The 18,752-nt window shown below is 51.5% G+C and overlaps 2 protein-coding genes across 2 annotated transcripts in view; both read right to left on the bottom strand.

Annotated features, from left to right (window-relative positions):
- The window catches only part of ITPKB (inositol-trisphosphate 3-kinase B), a 70,317-nt gene extending 52,138 nt beyond the window's left edge, over positions 1-18,179 (bottom strand). Inside the window, exons 1-2 of the mRNA XM_082307699.1 lie at positions 17,927-18,179; positions 15,372-16,455 (exon numbers count right to left, since the gene is read on the bottom strand). Of these exons, the coding sequence (XP_082163825.1) occupies positions 15,372-16,292 (921 nt within the window). The 5' untranslated portion in view covers positions 16,293-16,455; positions 17,927-18,179. The remainder of the gene's footprint in view (positions 1-15,371; positions 16,456-17,926) is intronic.
- LIN9 (lin-9 DREAM MuvB core complex component) overlaps positions 1-18,752 on the bottom strand; it is a gene marked incomplete at its 5' end in the record, with an annotated part of 274,917 nt that overhangs the window by 253,049 nt on the left and 3,116 nt on the right. The gene's annotated exons all lie outside the window — the stretch shown is intronic.

Raw genomic sequence — 18,752 nt, 5'->3', positions numbered from 1 at the left:
TGGTGAGCTGAGCCCGTGCATCACTGCCAACATGGTCCTCAACTCTGAGCACAAGAGACCTGCTGTAGGAAGAGGGGAGAAATTCAGTCTTTGTGCCACATTTTGTCGCTGGTTCACCCGTGCTATGCTTTCCAAAGGATCCCTGACGGAGCCAGCTGTGGGGGGGATTTTGCGATGTAGGCAGCTCTCTATGGTCTAGCCATTTATATAAACAATGCACTAACCCAGCCCATCTGTGTTTCATGTTATTCTTACTCTGGATCAGATTTATCCCTCGCGTAAGCCCACCAGACTCAGCGGAGCTACGACAGAGTTGATTTGGCCCGATCTCAGTCCAGGCTTGCAACTGAAATGAAGCGACGTTCTAGAGCGTCGATTCTTCTCCATAAAAATGAGAGGGAAGCGTAGTTCAAGGAGTCAGCAAGCTCTGTTCGTTGGCCCTGGTTCCTGCAGTAGCAAAAGAAGACAGCAAGGGACCAGCAGACAGCAGCAAATAAACACTTTCCAGTGAGATCAGCTGGAACTGCCGCTGCAAAATCAGCCACTGAACCTACACCTGGAGTCTCCCTTGCTTTTCCAAAAACCGCAGGGTATTTTCAAGATTAGTGGTGAAATCTGTGGCTTTTCATTACCCAACATGAAAATTGATGTCTTAGGGGTTTAAAGGGATTAGCAGGTATTTTCCGAAGTATTTTATCTTCGGAGAATTTATTCCCCCAAATTCTAATGCTAGCTGTGCTGCTTTAGAGATGTTAAGTGCCATCACATTGTTCGTGTTTCCTGGGCCAAAGCTTGTTTCTCAAATCCCCACTCCCTTCAATAAACACTGACACCAAGTAATAACATTCAGTATGTGTGTTGTAACGTGTGCTATGTTACAGCTGGCCATGCTGTCTAAACCAACTTGCAATTTAATTCCCAAGCAAGTAACTTAATTGCATAGTATATGGAAAATGTTGCTGTTATGCAAGCCTCTGTTTTCTGACAATAGCCAGTAAGGCTGCTTTCCTCTCTTAATTTTATACCCTGGAAATATTCTAATTCTGTTTGTTACGCCAACAGTAGTTTTAGCTAGTTTTCCAAAGGCAGCTGCTCTCCAGAAGACCATCTGCATGTTGTATACAGTCTTCAAAACTGCCCTCCTGGTGTGATTTCGCTGAAGTTAACCCTGCAGATGGAGCACCTGAGAAAAGTGCGCAGCCCATGGATACACACAATATCCATGCCTTTGCTTTGGGGATTATTCCCTTTAAACGTGTAATAGCTCTAAGGACACGCTAAAAGGAAGAATATCCTTGCCTCCTTCCCCTTGGGGGAGCAAAGACACATACCTACTAGCTGGAAAGGAGAAAAGTGAACACTGCAGCATCTTAATTCAAGAGGCAAACTGGAGAACACGTCAGCGTATTCGATGAGAGAAAACTGAAATCCAAATAAATACCCTTAAAGCCGCTAGAGAACATTGGCATCACTTCACACAGCACCTCTGCACCATTCGGTGACAAGGTAGTTTAGGACGGTTCAACAGCCCTGCTTGGTATTTTCCAAGCACCGTCAAAAGGTGTGTACAACCTTCAATAGATTGTTGTCCAAATGCAATTGTTTAGTTGGAAAGTCAAGATTTTTGCTAAAATCTTACAATCTGCACTGAAGTGCTGGCCAGCAGCACTTTAATACAGTCAGAGCTGTTTTCCCATCTCCTGGCAGCTTCTTGTGTCAAAGATCTCTGAATCACCTTTACGTGTGGAAAAAGTGAGCAGTTTTCAAATTGTGTTTTACACCAAAAATCGACAGGGAAGCAGTGTGAGCCTCCGTGTGCAGTTTGCGTGGTCCTCGTTCTCCAGTGACCGCTTGTGTCTCTCCGTGCACCCCTACCTCCAGATTTCGCCTGAAAGACGAGTTTAAATTTCAGCGGAGATGCAAGAGTCGAATGCCACCTGCCATCCCAAGCCTCACGATGCTCATACAAGCAGAAAGGCAGATTTCGCTTTAGTTGTGTATGGGCTTTTTGTTTCAGCTGGGGCGGGGAGGGAGAGCAGGCGTTCTCCGTTTGTTACAGGAAAGCCGAATCGGCTTACATGCTCTGCCCTTCTGGCCTTTCTTTCCATTCAGCCCATTTCTCAACTGAGAGAAGCAGCTATTTCAATAGCCTGTTTGCCTGATTTTGCAGTTTTAGCGTGAGCTCTGCCTTGTTCTCACAGTCCCCAGCTTTTGCAGTCAGGTGGCTGAGACTCCGAGCTTTCATTTTTAAAAAGAAAGTACATTTCTAGCCTTCCGGCTTGTAGAGAAGACTGAAAAATTGTCCTGAGTGCAAGTTAAAGGCATAGAAACTAGGAAAACAGTCGAACAAACCCAGCACTTCCAAAAAATAGCCCAAAACATCTGGTGGGTTTTAAGGCAATCCTCATTGTTTTGGGGTGAGCTTGGGTTGGCAGTGTTTTAACAGTAAATGCGTGGCCAAGGGAGCTGCAGAGCTGGTACACGCACGCTGGCCTCAATTCCTCGTCTCGCTGCAGGCACGAATCGCCCCCCGCTGCCGTGGGACCCAGAGCCACCGCAGAGAGCGGGCAGAGCCGCCCTGGCTCCCACCGCTGCCAGGCCAGCGGGGAGCCCAGCCCGCTCCTCCGCTCGGCCACTGCCCGCCCCTCGCCTCGACACGCCTCGATGATAAAAACGTCCGTGTCCCGTCCACTCCGTAAGATCCACCCTTCAGTAACACCAAAATTACAGCGGGCCAGAAAAATGCTTACAAACCTTCCTATTGCATGTAAAACCCCGGATCTTCCCATGAACAAAAAAAGTCTTTCCTACGGCCCCTGCCTAAGAGGGGCTGCTGCTAAAAAGTTTGCCGTCCCGCACCGCAGTGTCTTTTTTCTCCCTCTTTTGTGCCCGAACCCTCCCAAGGCACAGAGGGAAGGGGCTCAGAAGACAGTCAAGGTAAATCTCGGCAAAGGAGGATCTGCTCCAGACACCAAGGGCTGGACGTCAGCTGAGGAAACGGCACAGCGTGTCCCAACAAGGCAGAAAGCACAGCGGGGGACAGAAAACTCGACGATGGCTCATCGTATAGCAAACGCGCGCATTCCTTCCCCTCTGTCCGGGGAAACTCTACAGCACGTTTTGGCTACAGCAAAGTAATTACTAGCTGTTTGCTCGTTTCCCTTTAATGAATCAGTTGAATGAGCCCAGTGTGAACGTCGGGGGAGTGAAAGTCTGCCATTCAGCTGTCTGCAAACTCCGGCTTCTCTGAAGATTTCTAGATCAGATTTCAAGGCCCCAGGAGTTTGGGTTATTTTTCTAAATGAGGTTCGACACTGCATCTTCCGGAGAAGCTGCCAGTTATCTACAAAACCTACAGCTCTTATTCATTCGATACCACAGGTTTCAGTTTGAATCACAGCAAAGTGTGGTTGACCTCAGATTAAACTAAAATACTTGCTCCATGGCATTAGACTTAAGGGTTGGCCAGCACGGGAGCTGGATGGAGCACGGATTTTTTTACATCAGAGCTCAACCAAAAATCTAGGGGACAGGAGATGTGCAGGCTGGGCTGAACACAGCTGAAATCATGGGGCTGTGGAAGGAAAACTCCAAAATGTCTCATCTGGAGCCAAAGTAAAAGGAGGTGTTTCATTTGGGCTTATGTAAGTTGTAGAAAACCTTTTCTCTTTTCTTCTTTCAATGTGTTTTAGCAGTGAGGTCAACTTTTAAGTGAAAAATGCCATTTTGAATCAAATCTACATTTCAAATGCTTGCAAAACATAAACAAACCATTCCCAAAATGAAACAGTTCATTCTGAAAGTGTCAGAAATGACACGCATCGCTATTTTTAACGTCCCTCCCTCTTCCCCCACCTCTGTATTTTTTTCTAGGCCAGAACTATTCAGAAAAATGTGTTTGAATTTGTGAATCATTTTGACTCCCCCTCCCCCTTGACATTTGCTGGAAAATTTACTCTCTGCCAAAAAACTGTTCTTCCAGCTCCAGCCAGCTCCTACAATCTTCTGTCCTGCCAGGGTTTGTTTGGACGGGGCTGGGGGTCTGACTGCCTTGGGGCGGCAGCACAGATGCTCCAGAGGAAGAACGGGCCAGGAGGGCAAACCCCAGCATCTCTCTGGGCAGCGAAGGGCTCTGTGGCACAGAGCAGCCCGACCCTCCACCGCGGCTGCCCTGGAAAAGCCCCGAGCCACCCTCTCCTGAGGCCGAACGGGTAGTCGGGCTCCAACAGAAGCCACCACACAGAGGGGGTTCCTCATCGGGCTGGGGCTTCTGGGTATTAGGAGAGTGCTTCGAGTTTTGGTTCTCTTGGAAAAATCTTGCATTCAGTGCCAGGCCCCTGAAAGTTAAGAGGGTATACCATGGGGGCTCAGAGCTGCCTCCTATCAAGTTTACAGAAATTTTGGCTTTGGCTTTGACAGAAACATGGTGGCTCCAAGGCTTGCAATGCAATACAGAGGCTTGATTCTTCACAGCCTGGCACTTCATAGAACAATTTATGCCTTTGCAATGCGAGTGTAAATGTTACCGCTCTCATTTGTGAAGTGTTTTGCTCCTACCCTGAAACTTTTAGCAAGTGGAAAACTTGGATCGCTTTCTCTCAGTCCTCACATCCAACCTATCTGTAAGTCTTGCAGATTTATTCAGGATAACAGCCCTAACAGAGTCTTTCCAACCTACCCACCCCACTAAAATTCACCTCCAGGGCTCATCACCTCATATCTCAATTTCACGTCTCAATAGCCTTTCCTCTGCAGGCTTCCTCTGCAAAAATTCACCAAACCCATTGCTGAAATCGCTTTCCGAATCCGTTTGGCCCCTCTGCAGCTCTCTCAGCCTCCCCACCTTGACTCCTTCTCCTGAGGTGCAAGTCTAAGCTACTTGGCTTTTCTTTCAAGGCTGTGATTTATTCTATTCCCATCACTTCTTATTTCAGTGCTGAAAGGTCAACTCCTGCGTATGCTCAAGCATGAGATCAGCCTATATTAAACAGGCTTCTCTGAGTTTTCTCCCTTCTGGGAAGGGTTCCCATCCACAAGAACAAACCTGGGATCTGGAACTGCCTTTAAGCTGCCCAAAAGCTCAAAGACCAAATATCAGAGCTGGTCGGGCTGTACAATACAGGGTCAGACGAGAACAGACAAGGTGGCATCGTGCTACCTCCGCACTTCCCTCTCATTATCGGCCCGGCACCTGGTCAACGTTACGGTCACTTCGGACCACCTGGACTCCCACACTGCCTTCCTTGGCTCGAAAAAGCCATTCCAGCAACGAAGGGTAACCTGAGAAAACAGAGAGCTGAAGAGAGAGGCCAAGCCTTTTCTTCTCGAGATGAGACATAGATGAGGGGCTGCTAACAGTGGAGGAGCTGAGCGGTACCCCTGGCTTCAGACCACTTGTTTTAACCTGCTGCACAAGGGGGCTTCCATGAAAGCCAGACGACATTAGTTGCTCCCTTCCCCGAGAGAGGGTCTGGTTCAGCTCAGAGCTGCTTTTCCAAAAGTTCATTTTGAATGTGTGAGCTTTACGCAGACTTTTTTTCCAGGGGTGGTACATCTTGCTCAAAAACTGTGACACACACTGTTTGTGTGTGAAGGTGGCAACGTGACACCCGACAAGGCAATTCTGTCGGCTTTGCAAAAAGATCAAGGTTAGGTCCCACTCTGCTAAAAGTACGGAAGGGAAACACAGGATTTGTCAAGCGGAGAGAGATAAACTGGATTGGGAACATTTTATATACAAATTCCTAGGAGAACGTTAAAACAATGGAGCTGGGAGAGCACACTTGTTAGGGTTTTTTCACACAATGGATTTCACATATTCTTTTAAAATACAACAGTAATTCAGGTGGATAGAGATAAGACACAGTTCTAAAATCTCTTTCCGTTGTTTCCTTTCTGGACGCCCTGGTCTCCACCCCAGTAAGGCATTCCCACCACGAAACCCCAGGGTGAAGGGCTGTCAGCTCTGAGTAAATGCAGCTCCAAGGAGATAATAATTAACACGCTGTTTCTGAAGCCGCTTGGCAATTGCATTTCCGAGTGCCTCCTACTTCTGTGACCACATGCCTTGCTTTCAAGGCGTATCTATTAATGGCAGCCCGAGACTGCCCTAAGCAGCAGGAATGGGGGTTGCTGCACGGGGGTGCAGCTGTGTGCCAGTCCTCGGCAAGAGCAGGATGAGACGGCGGGACTCGGAGGCCAGCGCGGTGCCAGCAAGCGGTATCCAGCATTCCTCCTCCTCCTCGTGCTGCCGCGACAGGCACCCACCTGAGCAGCGCACACTCACTGCTATCCCACGCTCCCATCTGCAACAGCACCCAGAGGTGGAAATACCACCCTGGGGCCTTTCATGGTCACCTTGTGTGGGTACCGAGGGCAGCACAAGGGACAAGGCAATGCTGAACTGGCTTCAATGGAGATAAGCTGATGCTATGCAAGCACGGACAAAAAAAAAAAGGAATTGGGCTCCATTTCAGAGTTCAAAGAAATGTTTGAACCTGTGGGCACTGATTCAGGCTCATCTCTAATTATATCCCAAGCTCGGCCTTTTAAACTAGGTCTGTAGTCCTCAGTAAGGGCCACTTTGCAGTTATTATTTGAGTTCCTTGCCAATCTGTTGTTGGATTTTCCACTTGACATTATTAAGGGATTAAGTTGTTTGTCTCACCATCTTTTATCTGTCCTGTTGAGTTTCCTACAAACAGACTTTAGCCAGACCAGAGAAGATAGGAGGAACAAAAAACCCCAACACTTTCAAGATATAATCATGGTTCGGGATTAGTTGTTATTATTGTTTAAATTTATTACTTTGGATATGTAAACTTTGCTGACTCCTTTAATCTGGAATGTATTAAAGAGAGCATTAGGCACATGTCATTGGATTATACTGTCCTGATTCAGCTACAGCTGTGGCAGAAATATATAACACGAGATCCTGTGGAGTTATACATTTTAGACTTAGATCATCAATTGCCATAGAGAAGATAAAAACAAATGTAGCTGAGCCTGGAAAGAATGTTGCTAAAATTGGAGAAACATTTAATGTGAGTAGCCTAGGGGTGCAATAACTTTGCCTGTAACTTAACAAAACCCACCCACATAAAACATACCAAGAGAGACTGCAGATTGGACTCTCTGATCTGCAGTCTGCCAAAAAAGCAAACCTGACTTTTTTCCCCTTCCTACAGATGCAGGCTTGAATGGTCCCTGCAGAGTGTTAAATATATATTACCCGTAATAGCAACCATATTACATTTGGACATGTTGCTAATTCTCCCCCGGCTGCTCTGTACCTTGCTTGGAGTGGGAGGATGCCCCTGGCTATCGAACTGGGCTTGTGGCTGCCGGCAGAGCAATTCCTATGGTCCGCATGGTGAGAAGGAGCCTGCTCACCTCCCCCTCGCCCCTGCCCCTCCTCGGCGCCCTGGTCTCCTCTCTTTCAAGGGGCACACACGGGCTCCCTCGACCATTGTATTTAAGGATCCGTTTAACGAAAATGTTTTGAATGCGTTCAGCTCAATGGGATAAAAGCTATTCCTATGCTTCTCCAAAACGCCTTCTCAAAGCACGGCTGCAATGAACAAGGCTCAGCAGTGAGCTGAAGGCCAGGCTCCGCTCCTGCCCTTTTCCCAAGCAGCAGGGATCGGAGATTGTTTAGTGAGAAACGAAAAAAAAACACCCAACCCTAAAATGTACTTTTCAAAAAGTCACCCTGCAGATCTTTCCACTTATAAAACTCCTGTCCCCAAAGGCTCTGAAGCACCGTACCTATCGACGAGCAAAACCCCGTGGGGACCGCGTCTCTGCTTCATTAATTCAGTTTAACATTGGATTTACCACAAGGTGTAACTGGATACATGCAGGGGAGAGCAAAGCGAAAAACGATCAAGGACCAAATCTGCAGCATGCTCCTGCTGGCTTCAGCGGAGCTACAACTGCTTTTATCAGCATTTTATCTGACCCTAACAAAAGGAGCGAATTGTTTAGCAAAGGAAGAGGGTTCTTTGATTCTATCTTGCTGCAGACGAATTGCCCAAGCAAGGGCAAAGGGACAGGAAGCGAAGGGGGAGGAGGAGGAGGTGATGCTGAAGGTAGGTGCTGCCGCTGTTTAGCCCTCTGCTAACTTCCACTCGCTGCCGCGAGCTTTCTGTCGGCCCCTTCTGCAAACGCGGACGGGGGGAGAAGAGGGTCGGGCCTGCTCCACAGCCGTCCTACCAAGATGTTGCGCTTGTTGTTCCTGGTGTTGATATATTGGTCTTCATTCAGGCAAAGCCCAAAGCATTCAGCTTGAAGGGAGTTTTGTGACAGTGAAGACTGCAGTCTGAGACCACCCCTCTGCTTCACACAGTCCAAGAGCCCTATTTTCCAAAACCTCAAGTACAAGACTTAAAGCCAAGGATGAAACCCCAGAAGCCACGGATGAAACCCTAGGCAAAACTCACATAAATTCAGTGAGGTCCACACCATGGGAACTGCAGGTGCCGACCTCTCTGCAAATCAAATGTGTGAAGCAAAGAGTGAAGAGACAATCTGATTCTGTCCTTTGAACCAAACTCATTAAAATGCCCGTCGGTATGTCACTCCAGAGCCCATATATGTCTTTCAGGGAGACGAGGGATGCTTTACTATTACTTAAAACCGCAACAGTGCTGAATGCTAATGCAGTTCCTGTTGTGTAGCACTGATCAGATAATACACTGTACTGCTTACAAGAAGAAGTTGTAAGTGCTAAGCACTTGTTGTTTTACCCCCTAGTTCTCCTTCCAAAAGCAATCCTTGTGTTTTGGCTAGCAATAGATCTTAGATCTGAAAGGAAGAATGAATTCCTTCTACTAGGCTTTTTCCACGTCATTAATGAAAAGAACGTTCTTTACTATAAAAAACCCACTTCTTCCTTCTCATGGCTGAAATGTATGGTAACATTGAAATAAATATCATGAGAGGGAAAAGGCTAATATGGGTCTTAGCAGCAGTCTGCAGACTCTGATATTGCCTATCTACGAGAAACTAAGGACAGAAAATGCCAGCGCTCAGCAGTCAATGCAACCCGCGGCTGACTACGGCAGTGAGGATCTCCACAGGCACGCAGCCGTGACAGCAGCTCTGTGGTGGTGAACTCCCACCATGACTGGGAAGAAAGAAGCTACAATCTATGTTTTCCAAAAGCTTCCAGCAATTCTGAGCGCACTCGTTGCACCTACGCCCTGACTGAAACTTGCAGCTGGAGACCCTGAGCTTCTGAACATACCCAGGCCAACTCATGCTGAAAGGCACTGCTGGGTGATCATCCCTGTTGCAGAGCAAATCACACAATTTACTGCCTAAACACTGATTTAAAAGCCAAATCAGAGGCACTTGCTTTTGAAGCTGGTAGACCTCAGACTGGAGCAGCTTCCTGAACTACTTGCAGCCATTGTGCAGGCTGTGCGACCTGGCTTTTTACGTAATAAGAATAAAAATTTTATAGAAGACATTCTTGAGTACTTGAGGAACAGATTCCTCTGTCTTAAGCAGACCCCTGGGCTAGTAGTCCTCAAGAGCCCATCAGAGTCAACAGAGAAGAAAGGTACCTTAGGAGGAGACATCCAACAAGGCTGAGCAAGATGAATTCCATACAAGGGCCATTTCAAGTGACCCAGCAAGCGCGGAAGCCCACATTCCCTGAAAAGTCACATTTGAGAATAGGGATTACACTGTAAGTTACTCAGTGATTTGAAAATGTTAACATTTAGTTTTCACCGTCTGTTAAATATTAACATACCTTTCTTCGAAAGCTTGGCTGGGCTTCATTGGAAGAAAGCAGGTCAAATTTACTGCACGAATTTACCTACTGGTATAAACAAAAATAATCTCTAACAATTACAGAAGACTAATCTCAGTTGAAGTGACATTTAACATCATACACAGATGCCATTATTTCTCTAGTGAGTTAGAACAGATTTACATGTAAAGAAAACATTAGCTCAGCACTGGCTTTCAGTCATCGCATGGCATGCGAGAGCTCAGTGCTGCACTAATATTTTCTTCACATGCAAATCTGTCCTAACACATTATAGAAATAATACGGAAAACATGAGACAGATGCTGACTACAGTTTGATTGTTTTTTGTCATTGCTAGGCTCTAAAAAGGTAGAGAGAAAACTGTAAGTGTTCCACTGATCCAGGAACTTCACTCTGCGGCCATTCAGCTTAACATGCGAAGGGTCCCACCAGCCAAGCTCCTGACGTCCCGCGATTCCCATCAGAAGGGGAGGAAACCCGGCTGTTTGCAGAGCTGGGGACCTAATGATGGGCCTAATGTTTGCTCTTCCTGCGCCTCAGAAATGCTTTGAGCTTTTTTCCACTTTTTATGAACGCTTTCAGTGTGAAATTGTTTGAGAAACAAAATATGCAAGAGACAGCAGCTGTGCTAGCAAGTAAGTCCCTCTATGAAAAGGATCTGCTATGTGCCATGTAATTCCTGCACTGTCAGTCACGGAGAATGTGAGCAGAGAAGAAACCCTTCCCAATGAGCTTAAAAGTGCTGATGAAAATGGACTTGAAATAGCACTGTTTGTCTCCCATTGGGCTATGGCAGCATCTTCACTTAGCCTCCGTGGGTGGGAGCCCATAAAAAAGCTGCTTATTCCCCGAGAAGGCCACATGAGTAGGTAGAAGATAAGCTACCGAATAGAGAGTGGTGCTTTGTGAACTCCCCGGAGTGCACAGCCTCCACCTACAGAGAGCCCGAAGCTCTGCCCAGCCCACCGGGCACCGGAGGGTCCTGATCCCGTCCTAGCAGACGACACGCCGTGCTGGCAGGTCTGCTGAGTGTGGTGCTCTGAGAGTGGAAACACAGAGGTGTCCACCACATTCTCCTCCTCCTCCTCCTCGTCTTCCCACAGCAGGGCTGAAGGAGGCTCCGTCCTTTGGCAGCTTACCCGGTGTGCTAAGCACTTCTCTGGGCAATGATACGCACTACTGGAGTAACAGTCGCTCTTCAGAGCAAGCAAGCGGGGCCCTAATATGCTAGACATTATATTGATACTAAATTAGTGATACCACTCACAAGCTCATAAGCTTAGGAGCTTTTAAGACAAACATGGTGGGAGGAAGGACTAAATTACATAAATGCAGTCAGCATAAAGAGATACATTCACGGGGCTTGCATGCATCACCATAGCTATGTGGTCATGGTTTCTGTTACACAGAGACCTCCTGATCACAGTGACAGCTAGGAAAGGGAATGAAAGCGTATTTAATTTGATTGATTTTTTTATAGGAACAAATCAGAAGTGCTGTTGTCAGCTTATGCTTTGGAACATCTCAAAGAGAAATAAGCAAGGGTCCCACAGGCCCTTGGCTGACACTAACTGTATCTAAACTTGGCTCCTTTCAGAAATGTGTTACAGCCATTGCGAGTCAAACAAATAAATCAATTAAAAAATCGTCTGTCAGCAGCAATGCCATTAGTTTTTTCCAAAAGCTCTTGCCATTTTGCACAGGTTAATGGAAGACTCTTATTCTGCGCAAGCTGCTCTGCCTGTTGAAAGGAGCAGAGGTTTCACAACGTACCAAGAGTCGCTTGATTACTATTCTGCCGTATGTCCTTGTGTTTCCACAGCGGCTGTGGGAAAGCCAGGAAGAGGAACACTGCGGTGTCTTGCACTGTTTTTCCAGGAGGGTGTTTTTTTCCCCCATGACATGTCATTTTTCTATAGCACATACTTGCATAATTTCTGCCTTTCCCCCATTTCGTCTGTTGCTTTTAGGTCAATGACGACGACTCACTGTAATGATCAACACTGGAATATCTTTCGCTTAAGGGGTGCAGCCAGCTTCCAAGACTGGGGCCAAGCCTCCTGCTGCTGGGTAGACCTTGGTCTATCAGCTTTCCCTCGGGAAGAGCAAACAGGGTCCCCCAGGAACAGCAAAACTCATAAACCTGTATCTTCCCATTGAAGTCAGTGGGAGCCACAGCTAGAACAGGGCTTATTTTGGGTGTGAAATCCCCCTTAGGAGCCAGGCCACCATCTCGGGCTACCTGTGCCACTTGGGACGGGGAGGACCTTCTCACTCCCCTGCACACCCAACCTGTGTGATCAGCCAGGAGGGGAGAAACCCTCCCTCAGCACGAGACGCGGCGTGACGGAGACAGGCGCCTTCCAACAGCCATTGCGTCCCCCTGGCTTGGGCAGTGGGCGAGCGGAGGCACCCGCTCCTTCCCAAACTGCCCACGTCCCTGTCACAGGGGACATGCAGCGAGCGCTGCCCCGTGGCGTTGTCAAACCGCAGTGTCCCCATCCTAACACGCTGCCTGGACAGGCCGTCCCTCCTCCCACGCAGACCGAGAAGTGTAATCGCTCAAGTGTCTTTGAAACCTTGCAAGCATCAATAAACAAGTGTGGGGTTTCTCCAGCAGCAGCCCACAGCCCAGAGAAAGCCACAGCTGCAAAAGCCCTTATGTGGAGGTTTACTCAGACCTTAAGTGGACTTGCAATTAGACAACGGCAAAACATCAAATTGCTCTTACTGTCACTGCACTTCAGAAGTCTGCTATAATCACGGCAGGGTCACTGTATCCCGGGGCCGCGCCGCCCACTGGGCACCAGAGCACTCCAGGGACAGGCAACGTACTGCGTAAACTGTTTCAATAAACAAAGGCAGAGCCTGGATCAGCCACTGAGCTCCTCCAGGTCGCAGTGTCCAAAAAAGTGGCCACGCTCCCTCCCTCTCTTTCGCTAGCCAACGTCATTTTCTTACTGACCAATTTGCAGGCTCGACCGCAAAGGAAGTTTCCTACCTGACGTACAAATGGAGGACGAGTCCGTGCCAGCCGGAGGGATCTGCCCGCTTCCCGGGGACACCAGAAGGAACTACAACAGACAGCCGGACATCCCTAACAGATTTGCTAAGCCAGACGGCCTCCAGAAAGGAAGGGCAGAAGCAAGCCTGCTGTTTATCAAATCTGTAAACATGCTATGTGAGATGTACGGCACAGACCGTATCTGCAGCAAGAACTGCTTTCCTGTCGCTCGCCATTACCTCCCCTCCAGGTACAATAGCCCTCCCCTGTGCCAGCAGCACCCGGTGCAGACAGGCAGGGCTCTCTGCCCGCCCAGTGTTTATCTACTCAACCCAGAGGCACAATGTTGGTTTCTGTCAGCCGAGGTCTTCCAGGATTTATTTTGACGGAAAAGCATGAGTCGCAGAGAGAGCTTCTCACACATTCTCCCTCATTACACAACTCATTTCCAGACTGTGTGCGTTGTTAAAAGGAAATAGTGAGTTCATGAAACCAAATGAGTGTGCAACCTGAGACTGCTTTGGTAGCTGCCTTCTGCTGTCATTATGGATTTAAAAGTTGTTGCCAACCAGTACACAAAGTTGGGTGTTGTTTATATGAATGAGCTTTGAATTACTGGGCATTTGCGCACGATCCTGCTGAGAAGTTGACTATAAACTGCCAAAGCCAGTGATCAGCCCTGCACGGGACCTGTGGAGTCCAGCGGAAAGTATCATTGTAGATGAGCCCAGCCGCTCCTGCTGAGATGACTCCAGCACCGAAATACAAAATCAAGTGCACCTCCTCAGGCTGCCTGACACATTTTGGACCAGATCTTCATCTCGTTTAGCTTGGAGTAGTCTTACTGAGGCCAGAAGAGTTACTCTGATCTTAGACATGATCTGAGCTCGCTGTGACCCAGGTCTTTTGGCAATACAAATGAACCTTGCCTGTTCACTGCCGAGCCACCGGCCTGGCTGAGCTCGCTGGAGGCCACAGGAGGCTGCGCAGAGTCAGCTCAAGGCTCCAGGAAGCTTTCCGCAAGAGCATCAGGCATGATTTTGCCCATCAGCGAACTGTTTTCAGCAGCAAATCAGTGGGATCTGGCACTAGGAACAGTCATTAGTATGGAGAATAGAGCAGAGATTACTACAACTCATGCACACAAAACCAGCAGAATTTAATCAGCAGAGGAATTGTAGCAGCTCCCAAAGGGAGCAAGCTGATTCATCAGTTGAGAGCCCCAAAATACAAAACTGTCTGCAAACACGATGAGCCACAGACTCGTAATTTCATTAACTGTGCTTTTACTCAACTGCTTCTCCATCCTGAGTAAAACTGAGCCCAAGTTCTTGGAACAGGATGAAACAAGTAGAAAAGCAAAGATATTTATTTCAGCCTGCTGAGCGCCTTACAAACCCCCGTCTGTCAGTTCTTCATGAGTTTGATACCTTCACTTTACTTAGATGTTTCCCTGCACTGGTCTTCTTCATGTCATTGAGCTTAACAACAGTTTCACTATCATGTGTCTACGGAAAGTTAAACATAGTGAACCACATCACTGAAAGGTGATGGGGCCTTTATCAAACTCTTTAAAATGAAGGAGCCACTGGGTTGCCCTGCATTTTTCAGGGTTTGTCAGTGTGAGGCTCCAGTGCTGAGCTCAAATCAATGTAATGTCTCAGAGCCGGAGGATGGGAGAGCCCACGTGCTGGTCAGAGAACCTCGCGATGGGCACCCTGCACTGGGGTAAAGTGGTTCAAAGCCCTCTGGATAAATGGTGTGACAGCTCAGAGCAAAGCACGCTCCACATGGAGCATTCAGACATGGAACGAACTCCCCAGGTGACGCAAGAAATCCCATGACTGTCTGCCTTCGGAGAGCACCTCAAAGCCCTCCTCTCCGAGGAGACCTTTCTGCTCTAAGGGTAATACAACACTGATGCTTTCTCTCGCCTGAAGCCTCCCAGCCAGCCCACAACAAAGATCCAGAAACAAACGAACTTAACATAAATACCTAATAAAAACATGCTTACCTAAAATGTAAGATACCCCACAAGCAAGAAGTTTTGCTCAGAAGAGGAATTACCAGAAATTTTAGACATTTTTGCTTCCATGTGAAAGGCACACAGACGCTATTGTGATGGGCACCAGTACAAATTTTAACAGACAGCTGGCCCACACAGTTTCGGCTCCAAGAAGGAAATAAATTCTCCCTTAGGCTCATGTAAATCATGGGAAACCTCCAGCACCCAGGAAAGCTGTGCTGAGGGAAAGCTGAGGCTCGTAACCACATGTCAGCAGAAGGCTGCAGTCCGTGGGTGCAGGTTAAGCACGCCGGCGGGCAGCTTGCAGCCCCGGGGAAGCACTGCAAGGACCGTGCACAGTGGGATGGGTACTGCTGCTCTCTCCTGTGAGCAGGGGATTTTCAGACTAGGAACAGGGATAAGCTTTTCATGTGAGGGAAAGCAAGCACCACCGAGCAAATGGAAAGTTTCTCTGCAGACCTCTGCTCTGACAGACCTCTGCCCTCCCGCTGCAGCTGTGCCTCGGAGCGGGGATGCTGCCAGCCCTCGCCCCACCTCCCCGCGGCTGGTGCAAGACTCACCACTCGGGGCTTCTGCTGGTCCAGGGTCTGCAGGAAGGCCGGTGTCTGGTCCAGGGTGCGCTCAGGGTCGCTGGAGATGTCCTCCTCGGACTCCTCCCAGGATGAGGAGAAGCCAGTGGAAGAGGCAGAGGACGATGACAGCTTCCGGACGGGCAGGCTGCCGGGGGGCACGGCGCCCGCCTCCTCCTCCGGGCCCCCCAGGTCCGTGACGATGACGGCGGGGATGCTCCCACCGATGGCTGGGCACTGGCCCTCATGTCCTGTGGGGGCCACCACCACCTCGCCTCGCCATGGTGCAGGCCCTGACGGCTCCAGGGGGCTGCTGCCCTCCGCCAGCCCCACAGCTGGGACCACCATCACCACTGGCCTCCCCAAGGGCTCTGCAGTGCTGGGCCAGACCTGCACCCCACCAGCATCAGGGGCCTCACTCTCCCCATAGGCTCGCGGCCGGGGTCCGGTTCCAAGTCCCACCATTGGCGCCGTGGGGCTGGTGGGCCGGGGCCGAGATGGCCGGGGACTCCGCGGCGGCTGGGCAGCAGAGCTGTGCGCCTGGATGTGTGCCTCGAAGAGCCCCACTTTCTGGTTCACCTGGACGTTGTGCAGCTCCCGCTGAAGTTGCCGTGCCGTGGCGGGTCCTGGCTGCCCCTCTTCACCCTGGCTGCTCCGCCGCCTCCCAGGGCTGCCCGGCTGCCGCGGGGGCTCCTCGAGCGGCGGGAAGAGGAAAGCAGGGCCACGGCACGGGGAGCGGGGCGGCACAGGGGCCGGGCTGAAGACGGGGAGCGGGCGGCAGCTGCCGGGTGTCTCCGGGCCTCTGGGAAGCACTTGTCCAGGAGGAGGCGGCGTCTTGCTCCCGCCACTCGTCACCTCGCTGTTGCTATTCATCATCACCAAGCTATTGAGTGCATAGCAGTACACGGCCATAGTAGTCAGCCGGGGCGTACAGGGGGGCCGCCGCCACTGCCGCCTCGGCGCTTAGGCTCCGTGGGGCTGCCGAGGGTCTCTCCACGCCGGGACCAGCAGCATCGCCAGGAGGCAGCAGGGGAGCTGGGCTGGCCCCGGCCCGCAGCTCCATAAAACGGGACGGCTGGGGGGAGAGAGAGAGACACGCAGTGAGAATAGCTCTGCACGCCCCCCAAAGCTCACCCTCCAGCTGTGCACACAGCTGGCCGGACTCTTCCTTTCCTGTGTACTCCCCCCGCCCCCCCGAGTCCCTGCACACACCTGCATGCATCCCCAGTGTGCCGCCCCTGGGGACGTGCCCCAGCCTGGTCAGCAGAAGGGTCTGAGCCAAGGGGAAATCAGGTTTGGGGCTGTTTCCCCTCTTTCCCGCCTTCCCTGCCCCCTCTCCAGGTTGCCGGCTCATGCAGCCACAGCAGTGGTGTCCGAGAGGACACACAGTCAGCAGCCCTTCCCGCAACAGAATTAGGGAGATACGGCCAACCGGTGTGAGCTGAAAGTTGGCAGCTTTCAAGTTTTGGCCCCAAAAGCTGACATTTCCTGAAGGAAGGGAAAAACTCCAAACAGCTCAAATTTGCCACCTTCCGGTTTGTCACCTACGACCCAGATCAAGCCTCAAGCGTGGATTTCTGTTCAATGACAGACGTGAAGGCTCCCTGCTTGCAGAGTTTTGCATGGTATGGGATCACACCTCCGCAACTTCCCTAACTTATGTGCAGTAAGATGGGTTTCCACACCTTCACGCGTGCCCTGTCTACACGTGCCTCCCCTGCCCACGTCTGCCTTCTGGGGCATCGACCGCTGCAACTGCCTCCAAGTCACAGCCCGGATCCCACGTGCGGACACGTGCGGTGTTGTTTGCCCTGTTGTGTGTGTGAGTGTGTACACATGTGAGAGAGACTCTGCTTTTGGAGGTGGCTCTCTGTGCCTCTCTGTACTTCAGCGCGCTTTCCTTCGTGTCCGTTTGCTCCGTGTGCCACTGGAGTTGCAATCCCCATCCTGTGCTGGGGCATGGGAATCCACGAGATCTACCCAAACACGTTGCCTACATGAGTGTGCAGGCTTGTTTACGCACATGGGCGCTAACTCTGGCTATGGTGTACACGTCTCTGGCAGCACTCCTGTGCGATGCTGTCAGCGGTACCCCTGTGCGTCCCTGTGAGGCTCCTGGCAGGTAAATACCGACAGGTCTAAGCGCAGTCCTCAGTGACTGGGTGACCAGAAGGCTCCCCATCCCTTCAGGCGCTGCTCAGAGGCAGCGTGAGGCTCAGCAGAGCCCGGGCACCCCCTCTTCGCAGGGATCCCCAGCACCGCCGGACTCCCAGCGCTCCAGCTGGGGTGCGAAAGCAAGCACCGCCACAGGGTGCCCGGCCAGATTCTGGGTGCGGGACAGCCCGCTTGCGGCCAGGGCAGGGTGCGGGACCCGCCGCCCGGCCCCGGGGCAGCACCCTGCCCCTCTGCCCGCCCCCACCTCGCCCCTTCCTCCCCGCGGCGCCCGGCCGCCACCGGGCACCGCCCGCGGCGGCCCTCGGCGGGGCTGCTCGGGGGGTGCCCCGGCGGAGGGGGCGGCCGCGTCCCCCCCAGCCGCCGCCGCTTACCTGGGAGCAGGATCCGCGCCCGCCCTCACTGCGCGGCGCCCGGCAGCGCCCGCCGGCGCCGGCGGCCGCAGGGGGCTGCAGAACCCATCTCCGCGGGCGCGGGGCGCGGCCGCCGGTCCCGCTCGCTCCGCCGGTTCAGACGGCTTCTCCTCGCCCCGCGGGCTGGGGGGGCCGGGGGGCGCCGGGCTCTGCCCCTCCGCGCTTGGGCGGCGGAGGCTCCGCGGGCGCGGGAGGCTCCGCACTCCGGCCCCGGCGCCCGCTCCCGGTGCGGCTGCAAAGGCGGAGAGAGGAGGAGGAGGAGAGGGAGAGGAGCAGCGAGGAGGAGGAGGAGGAGAGCGGAGGGAGGGGGTAGGAGAGCAGGAAGGAAGTTGTGAGCCTGTCTGGGGTTGAACTCAGCGGAACAAGTTTCTTTTTTTTTTTTTTTTTTTTCTCGCTCGGCGCTGCTCGGCTGGAGGGAAACACTGAAAAAAAAAAGTTTCCATTGTTAACTAAGAGAAAAAAAAAACAACAACAACAAAAAAAAAGGCAAAAAACCACCACCGCCGCGTTTTGGCCGCTGTGGGTTAAAGATACACGAGCCATTTTCCACCCCCGGCCGGAGCGGGCGATGCAGGTCCCGCAGCGGGCCCGCCCCGCACCCGGCCCCGCCACCGCCGGCGCAGCCCGGGGCGCCCCCGGCCCCGCCGCCCTGCGCCTGCCGGCCCTCCCCTTCCTCCCCCGGCCACCGCGGCCAAGGCCAAGTGCGGCGGCTGCAGCCCTAGGAACGCGGAGCTAAAGGCCACCCGCGTCCCCACGCACCCAGCTGGAAGGGTGCAGGCTACCAGCC

The sequence above is a fragment of the Platalea leucorodia genome, assembly GCF_965183815.1.
Source record: "Platalea leucorodia genome assembly, chromosome: 3".
NCBI classification, from domain to species: Eukaryota; Metazoa; Chordata; class Aves; order Pelecaniformes; family Threskiornithidae; genus Platalea; species Platalea leucorodia.
The sequence above is the reverse complement of the archived record's forward strand: the minus strand, read 5'-3'. Positions and strand labels throughout refer to the sequence as shown.